The 9,672-nt window shown below is 45.5% G+C and overlaps 1 protein-coding gene across 1 annotated transcript; it reads right to left on the bottom strand.

Moving 5' to 3' along the window:
* Positions 1–3,155: 3,155 nt before the first annotated feature.
* On the bottom strand, positions 3,156–3,805 carry LOC125527317 (uncharacterized). The gene has a single exon (XM_048691850.2). It carries the CDS (start codon positions 3,754–3,756, stop codon positions 3,295–3,297), a length of 462 nt encoding a protein of 153 aa, XP_048547807.2. The 5' UTR covers positions 3,757–3,805; the 3' UTR covers positions 3,156–3,294.
* Between the last annotated feature and the right edge of the window lie 5,867 nt (positions 3,806–9,672).

Genomic DNA, 9,672 nt, shown 5'->3' with positions numbered 1-9,672 from the left:
GTCATCTAGCATTTTTGTTTTGTTTAGAATCCTCATGGTCGTCTAGCTGAAGAATTAACAGTCAAACTAGATTTCACTAGGAAACAATCAAACACCTGCTTTCTTTCGTTTGTTTGGAATTACAATACAAACTGACTCTTTATTACAAGAATGACCCAAATACTCTCCAGGGCTGGCCCTATGTTTCGGGAGGCCCTAGGCGAACTCGACGACCCCTATGTCCTAAGTCGATATATATGTATGCGTGTGCGTGATATATAAACATATTTATATATAACCTCATTTGCATGATATTAAGATAAACTTTCAACCACACATCTTTAGTTTGAAATTTGACTATAATAATTGTTGGACAATGCCATATTACGATAGAAATAATAAAAAGATAGCAAAATGAAACTAACATGACATGATTATCTCAGATAAGAACCAAATTCGAATGACTCCATTGACAATAATAATACTTCAACGCTTTAGAAAAAGTTTCTTTAGGCGTTTCTTGATGCAAAGTCATTAAGGGGCAATATCAAGATCAACACTGTCTAAGATATCCTTCTCAATGTACCACATAGCCAGGCCATTTAGTCTATCTTGCAACATAGTTGACCTCAAATAATTTTTCAGTAGTTTCAGTTTAGAGAAACTTCTTTCAGCTGAGGCTACAGTCACAGGCACTGTTAAGAGGATCCGATAGGCTATAGGGACATTTGGATAGCAATCTACAGCCATAACAAACTGAAGAATCTCGAGCGCAGACATCAGACCATCTGGCAAAGTTACCTGTGGCACTTTCAACTTAGAGACAAAAGTAGTGCAACATTCCCGTAGATTGCTATCATCCAAGGACTTCAGATTTTTGAATTGAATAAGAAACGAAACACCTTTTCAAATTGCTTCAACTGCTCAAAGCAACTTGTTTTGTTCCTTTTGGAAGATTGTCAAGCAAAATCTTCCACCTTTTAGTAGAACGTGAAAACAATACGTATATCCGCTGTATAATACCAAAGAATGTAATAGGTTGATCGCAACATTTTGCCATATCACAAAGAGTGATATTCAAACTATGACATGCACATGGTATACTACATCATGCCCCCCTCCCCCACCACCCAGCATACCCCTGGGCCATCGCCCCTTGGGCTATACACTAGTAGAAAACAGGGCTTTGGTCACGGGACAATATTCACATTAGTCCCGGTTCAGTAACGAACCGGGACTAATGTGAGCATTGGTCCCGGTTTGTGCGGCTAAGGCATTAGTCCCGGTTCACCTGAGCCCTTTAGTCCCGGTTTGAGTCACGAACCGGGACTAAAGGGTGCGATGCCCTTTAGTCCTGGTTTGTGTCTCAAACCGGGACTAAAGATTAGACCTTTAGTCCCGGTTTAAGACACGAACCGGGACTAAAGGGTGCAATGGCCTTTAGTCCCGGTTTGTGTCTCAAACCGGGAGTAAAGGTCCCATTTTCAAACTCTACCCCCCCCCCCCCCCCGGATCGCCTTTTTTGTTTTGAAAAAATCAAAAGAAAATGATAAAAACTTCAAAAAATAAAATCCTTCGAGAGGTAGTTATATTACTACATCTATTAGTTAGGAAAATTTAAGAACTTAAATTTGGACATGTTTTACAAAAAATGTAGGGAAAATGTAAAATGGCTATAACTTTTGCATACGATGTCAGAAAAAAAACGTATAATATATCAAAATGTTCAGAACGAAAATCCGCTTTCAATTTTAACCGCCTACGGCCTGTTTGCAAATTTTTAGAATCCTCAAATTCTAAAAGGAAAAAAAGTTATGCTCAAATTTTAGTTTTTTTGAATTTTTGTTAAATCTGGTCAAACTACTTATTCAAGAAGTATTAGTGTTACTAAATAATTATTCAAGAATATTAGTGTTATTAAATAATTATTTTGGTTTTTTTTAATTTTGGTCAAATATGGTCAAATTGTGGTCAAACAATGGTCAAACTACTTATTCAAGAAATATTAGTGTTACTAAATAATTATTTCAGTTTTTCTGAATTTTGGTCAAATATGGTCAAACTGTGGTCAAACTATGGTCAAACTAGGGTCAAACTGTGGTCAAACTACTTATTCAAGAAATATTATTGTTACTAAATAATTATTGTTTTTTAGAACAATAGTTTCAAACTCAAATAGTGAAATGTGTGACTTCATGCTTAAGCTAAATTCCTGAGGGTTAATAGGATTGACATCTTATTATTGTCAGGAAAACAACAAGTGCAGACTTGGAAACGAGGGAGAATAGAACTCGGAAGTTAAGCGTGCTCAGGCTGGAGTAGTGAGAGGATGGGTGACCGTTCGAGAAGTTAGATGATTTGAAATGATGAGGGGTGATTAGAGATTAAAAGTTAAATTGAGCAGTGATGATGGGTGATTAGAGATTAAAAGTTAAATTGAGCAGTGATGATGGGTGATTAGAGATTAGAGGTTAAAAAAATTCAGAAATTTGAAAATCAAAAAAAAATTCAAAAAAATCCATAAAATTTCTTTTAGTACCAGTTGGTGTTACCAACCGGGACTAAAGGTGGACCTCCAGACAGCGGCCACGTGGAGGGCCTTTAATCCCGGGTCGTATGAGAACCGGGACTAAAGGCCCTTATGAACCGGGACTAAAGACCCTTTATCTACTAGTGATACACCAGGGCCAGCCCTAAGACTCTCCACATAACCCGAATCACAAACCAAAAAAAATGGCTATATAATGTAGCTCCAAAGAGACAATTTACCAACTCAACGCTGAAATTTACAAGAGATTACCGAAAACTTAAAAAAAATATTGTAGTGCATATGCATAACAGAGTTAGCCAAATGGGACGGCCCGGCACGGCCCATGCTAATCGTGCCATGCACGGAACATCCCACGGGGGCACGGTTGTTAATGAGTGGGCCCTGCCCTGCTGGCCCGCATGTTATGCCTCTATGACCAGACATATCATAGTTAGTAAATGGGCCGACATGTTGGCCCGTTTAGCACGTTGAACTGCATATTTCAACTTTTTTTTCAAAGTAATGTGTGTTTTATTCATATCATAAAGATTAATGTACAAGTCGCATAAAAAACCGATATAACAAAATTGAATAGATAGGAGAACGTCTCTAAACTTGATACCAACGCCTCTCACTATATTTTTTAACCTGTTGGGCTGGCATAGTGCAGGCAAAGCCAGCCCAACCGGCCGACCGAGCTAGTGGCATCCTTTCTCGTGCAGGCCTGCACGCCTGATGCCTGACGGATTGCTGTTGTACTGCTGTCCCTCAGCCGGTCCTATCTGCTACGCCAACCACATGGTGACCATGAGCCCCACAGCCGGGAGCACCGCCCAGGCCACGTCGGGCGGCATTGGCGTGGAGGACTGCATCCTAGCGACGGCAGCACGTGCAGCAGGGCCTAAGGGGACGAACGCGGAGTCGGGCTCGACGGCGTTGGGGTTGGGCGGGCTCGGGCTGGACGGGATGGTGGCCGCCGCGTCCGACGGTGCCAGCGCGTCGTTGCCGGGGCCCGGGGATGGGAGCAGCAGCATTATGTTGGGCAGAGCGATAGCGCCGGCGGGAGCGCACGCGTGGCGATTGCCGTGGCGCGGCTGCAGCAGCGGGTACGGCGGCGGCTCCGGTGAGGCGGAGATGGTCGACGAACGGGGCGCGTCCGCATGTGCGTCCGGCGTGCACGCACAGGCAGCGCAGAACACGAGAACGGCGAGGAGGGGGTAGCGTGGGGTGGCGCCGGGTCTTGCCATTGCGGTTGTGAGCTGAGTGTGCGTGCGCGAGGTGGCACGGAGAGCGAGACGATTGCTGTCGACGAGGTGTGTGTGGGATGAGTGAGACGGGATTTGGTTAGGTCGGTTTTGGTGGTTGGTCGCAGCGGGGAAGCAGGCGGGCATAGCCAACATGTTATTCATTGCCACGCCACTAGCGGACGGCTAAAGCTCCGATGAAACTCACTTTTTTCTAATCCTGCCAGTGAGAACCGAGGTACAGCTCGATGATTCTGTCTAAATGTCGTCGCCTTCACAAGTCATTCTCAAAATGGAACGACCACGAGTGTCTCACGAACACCGACCCTGACCGAACACGTTCGTGGTTGCACGGGAGCTGCACCGACTCTCAAGGTTTTGGATTCCGAATGGAACATTTTTCTCGAGGGGGGGGGCGGTAAACTCGGTTACCGCGGTAACCACGAAATACCGAAAAAAAATCGAGCGAAATTTAAAATTCAAATTTGAAATCAAATTTTTTTAAGACCAGAATACATAAGTTTGGAACACCAAATGTAACCTACTCAGGTACTAGCGCAGTGGTAAAACAGGTCTGCTCCACTGACGCGCATGGATGTCGCGAGTTCGACCCCCGCACGTACATATTTCTTGTAGAAATTACAGTATATTTCTTCAAAAATCAAAAAGAAACGTGCGGCCTGCTGATCTCGAACACATGACGCGCTAGTGTTGGAAAAGTATACTTACCACTAGGAGACGAGTAAGCTAGTGTCTGAGATAGAAATACGCCGTATTTAACTAGACGTTAGGAGTTTAAATTCAAAAAGTTTGATTTTTTTTATTCGAGATACCGAATTATCGTGGGGTACCAAGAAACGCGGTTACCGGGCGGTAACCGAATTTACCGCCCGGTACCCAAAACCATGCCGACTCTATAGAAGAAGAGTGGCACAGTAGGTCGATCACAGGCAGAGGCGGAGCCAATGGGGGGGCGAGCGGGGGCCAGACCCCCCCTATGGATCGGCCCCCCTCAACAGATTAGAGCGGGGGCTATGCTAATCCTGGCCATTAGCAAATTAAGCTATAAGCTGTACCGTCGAATGGCTGAATGGCCCAAAGCCCACAAGGACAATAATTAGCGACACGCTCAATTGATCCATTAACATAGCCCGGACTATTTTTGATCCATTAAAACATGCATACACCTTACCCATTGACGCATATCCCCGTCATGTTCAATTCTACTCGACGGTGTCGATCTCGATTGACTGCCGCCCCGCCTGATCTAGGGCTTCCTTCAGTGTTTCCGCCAGCGACTGGCGAAGGTGTGGCGGCCATGTGGGACGCGATTGTCAACTACGGCCTGCCGAATAGCTGCTGTTAACAGCCAGCTGACTGCGGTCTTCTGTCTCGCTACATGCCTCACACGTAGGTACAAATCTGATTTCGTGATCTCTTAGATATATCGTATAGACATACTAATATTGTAGATTATACAAACTACTACTCGTAGTTCTGTACATTTAAGTCAGATCAATTAAATTAGATACTGTTTGTACTAAGTAGAATTGCTGGTGGTGCACTGGTGCTGATGTTGGTCAGTTGGAGTGCTAAATCATCAAGCGGTTATGCAATCAAGTCTAAACCTAGAGGTATGTCGTATATTGTAATTGTTTTCTGAGGATACATGCAAGCATGAATTATGTACGCATAAGTAAGAGTGTAACTAGAAGCCTGATTTGCCTTTTTGTAATTTAACTATGATTCATTGTCAATGAGATCACTAAAAACATGCTTTCAAAATGGTGTGAACGAAAAAGGAAGATATCATCATTAAATATTATATCACAACCAAGTACCTACAGAGCTTGTGAAGGTACATTTTTTATATAAAAATTCTTCACCATGTATGTTACTTAAATTGAATGTATGTTAGTGTTAGTTATCGGGTGCAGTCATTATTCTCTTCGCCACCCCTATGTCTAAATCCTGGCTCCGCCCCTGATCACAGGGCTGCCGGATTTCAACAACTCACAGCTGATTGTTCCCGGATGCCTCATAATGCAAGCAGCAAAGTACATATCCAACTCCTCGTGATTCGGATTTCTCTCTTGGTCTAGTATATTCCATCTATGTGTGAAACTATTCCGACGAGTGACAACAAGTAGGGAATGATAAGCTGGCTACAAGCATGCCAAGCAAATATATTCAGCTAAGGCAAGATGCAATGCTCTTAAAACAAAGGAAGGATGGTGGTTGCATAAGTTAACCATCCAACAAACATTTAAACCACATCTTTTTACACAAAAAAGAAAATAGACCACATCTTTTCACTGAAAGAACCAACCTAAATCCCACCACTCATGTGCTTTCATTCAACAGTCTATGAATGCACCCGGTCGAAACAGTGGGGCTCAATTTATTCAAGTTGTGGTAATTACAATAGTTAGAAAAAATAAAAATAAATCAATTTGGATACAATTAAGCCCGTAGATCTCAAAGGATATGCCTGGCTGCAAGACCAAGTGTTGTTAGAAGTATAATTAGGTTTAAGTTAGAAATTAGGAGATAGAAATAGAATATGTTTAAACCACATGTAACTTGTCTTATACTCTAGGCTTCTACCCCTCATGTACTTCTATATATACCCCATACAAGGGTCAGATCAATACAATCAAATATTAGCCATCCTATATTTTTCATATGGTACCAGAGCCAATAGGTGTTCAGTTTAAGACCCTGCAAATGCAGTAGTAAATAAAACAATTCTGCGGTCTACGTCAAGCCTATGTCTAAGGACTAAAATAGCCTGGACGTGAGGGGAAGTGTTGAAATATATTGCCCACCTCCCTTCATCAGTTCGGACTTTTGAATGAGTTAACTGGTGTATGACTTCAATATGATATCAGAGCCTAGAGGTTTTGAGTTCAAGACCCTGCAAACTCAGTATTATAAAAAACGATTATGTGGCCTACATCGAACCCACGTCTAAGGACTAAAATAGCGTAGACGCGAGGGGGAGTGTTGAAATATATTGCCCACCTCCCTTCATCAGTTCGGACTTTTGGATGAACTGGTTGGTGCATGAATTCAATATGGTATCCGAGCCAAGAGGTCTTGAGTTCAAGACCCTGCCAACGCAGTATTAAATAAAACAATTCTACGGCCTATAATCTGCTATACGTCCGCCTCCATCCGCCCTACAAAGCAGCAGCCGTGTAGAACTCGGCTATGGCCCATCGCAGAGTCTGTGTACTCAACAAGATCTATGCAACTCCAAGACCACATGGACCGAACGACGACCAACCCGACGAACCGGTGCCTAGATCACGGGACGACACTAGCCACAGACGTACCGAGCATGCTACATCGACGTCGGCTGCACCAGATATTCTTCATTGAGTTGTACGACTACGCCGGGCTACAAGCCAACATACTTCTTCGGCACGACATGACATCGACACTTCATCATCACGGAGGGACGCCTTCAAGCGACTCATCATCATCGATACGCTGCTGCAACACCATCGCCGACACTTCATCGCCAAGGTCTTCACCAACGTGCTCTCTTCATCACCATCATCGTCAACACACCGCCGCCACCTCGTCCACAAGATGGACATCTAGTGTCCTCTGACAGATTTTACTGCAAGACGCGACCTCGACGACGGCAATGACCGCGTCACGACAACGGCATCGACCGCGTCATCCACGACGACACGACTGCATTGACACGTCGTCACTACAGTGATGGCCCTACACGGCCACACGGTTCTGGCAAAAATGATATGTGCTCGATGGGCTTCCTCTGGTCTTGGAAAAACTGATGGACTCATCGCCGACGACACCCTCTGACATCAGCAAGGTGCATCGTCCACGTCTGCAGCTCCGTCATAGCTCATTATTTTTTGCGCCTCCGGCTTTGTGCGGCTTCATCATTCTCGACCACCACACCATCGACAACGGCTATATCTCCATGATCGGCTACCTCGACATTGACATCAATGTCTACATCTACATCAACTCATTGGCAACAACTCCAGTCAACAACGTCCATGTCATCACTAGTGTCCACGCCACTCCCGCTGCGACTGCCGGAGGGAATAGAGAAGAGACAGCGAAGGCACCAGAAGGGGACGCAGTCACCGCACTAGGTGTCGACCCATCAGAGACACTGTTGATGATGGCGTAATGGAAAATTCAGTCGCAATTGTCCGCTTCACTCCCGCTATGACTGAGGGGAAATGTTAGAAGTATAATTGGGTTTAAATTAGAGATTAGGAGATAGAGATAGAATATGTTTAAACCACGTGTAACTTGTCTTGTACTCCAAGCCTCTACCCCTCATGTACTTCTATATATACCTCATACGAGGGTCAGATCAATAGAACACAATATTAACCATCCTATATTTTTCACAAGTGTCACATATATACTCTCTAGCATCACATTAATCTGTGGGCCCTCTGCTTTTCTTCTTCTCCTCTTCCCCTCCTTACCATGAGATATTCTCCGTGCATAGGGCTATGTGTTTCCCGCGCCGGCTGGGGCTAACGGGCTGCACTGCGCCAGACCGCATGCTGCAACCACGTGTTGGAGATGCTGGGACCGCCTTGCAAGGATGCTAGAACCGATTTCTGCCGCTGCTATAACCGGCAGCGGCCATAGCAGGTGCTGCAAACAGCCAGTCAAATCCTGGAAGCAGGGATGGTGGTTGGTACAACCGCTGACACCGAATTCTTATGACCTGCACGGCGAGACACAACAGGCGAGGATGGTGACGGCGATTTCTTTTGCTGTAACCAACTATGTGGTTTGCTGGAACCGGTGTCTCTAATTGCTGGAACTGGCGACGTCGTGTGCTGGAACCAGTAACGGCCACGATGATGACAGGTGCTGCAAATAGACAACAAAATGCTGGAACCGGTGACAGTGATTGCTACAACCAGTGACCCTAATTGTTACAACATGCACGGTGAGCAGCAAGCGGCGAGGACAGCGATGGTGATTTTTTTGCTGAAACCAGCTCTCTGATTTGCTAGAACCGGTGTCTCTAATTGCTAGAACCGGCAACGCCATTTGCTAGAACAGGCCATGGACAAGGTGACGACAAGTTTTGCAAATAGACATCCAAATGTTGGAACCGGTGACGGCGATAGCTACGACCGGTGAGTCGGTGACCCCGATTGTTACGACCTGAACGGCGAGCAACAAGCGGCAATGAAGGCGACGACGATTTTTTTTCCTGGAACCAGCTCTCAGGTTTTCTCGAAACGGTGTCTCTAGTTGCTCGAATGCGAGATTCATGGCTGGGGGCTACGTTGGTGTTTTGCTGCAATGGGCGATTCAAGTTGCTGTGTCCGATGACTACAGCTGCTACGACAGGTGACGGCAATGACAAGACAAGCGCGGCACCCGGGCAGCCCAAAGTTGGCACCAGTGGCCGACCACCAAATTGTTGCTACCTGACTGACGAAGGCCACCGCTACGGCAAGCACGGCACGCGCCCAGCCCAAAGCTGGAACTAGCGGTGGTGATTGCTACAACGGACCACCAAATTGTTGCTACCTGACCGACGAAGGCCACCGCCACGACAAGCATGGCACCCGCCCAGCCCAAAGCTGGAACTAGCGGTGGTGATTGCTACAACGGACCAACAAATGGTTGCAACCTGCATGACGAACTAGAACCGATGACGACGATGACGATGAACTCATGGCGCTCGATTGCAATGTTGTTTTTTGCTGGAACGAATCACCGTCAACAACGAGGTGGTGGGCGAGATCCAATGATTCAAGCTGCATGGGCCGGGGCAATATATCGGTGGATACGGCGATCTGGGGCAAGCTGTCTCTCAGTTTTTCATTTTTTTATCTCTCGCATGTGTTAAGATGCAGGTGGTGTGAGAGAAACGCTCCTGATCTGAACAGTTGGTGG

This window comes from Triticum urartu, chromosome 3A (assembly GCF_056163025.1).
Source record: "Triticum urartu cultivar PI428250 chromosome 3A, HENAU_Tu73, whole genome shotgun sequence".
NCBI classification, from domain to species: domain Eukaryota; kingdom Viridiplantae; phylum Streptophyta; class Magnoliopsida; order Poales; family Poaceae; genus Triticum; species Triticum urartu.
Note: the sequence above shows the minus strand (reverse complement) of the source record. Positions and strands in the feature narration are given on the sequence as shown.

Bases quoted from the DNA above. Each gene is read 5' to 3' on its own strand.
- LOC125527317 (XM_048691850.2), bottom strand. From the start codon at position 3,756: ATGGCAAGACCCGGCGCCACCCCACGCTACCCCCTCCTCGCCGTTCTC.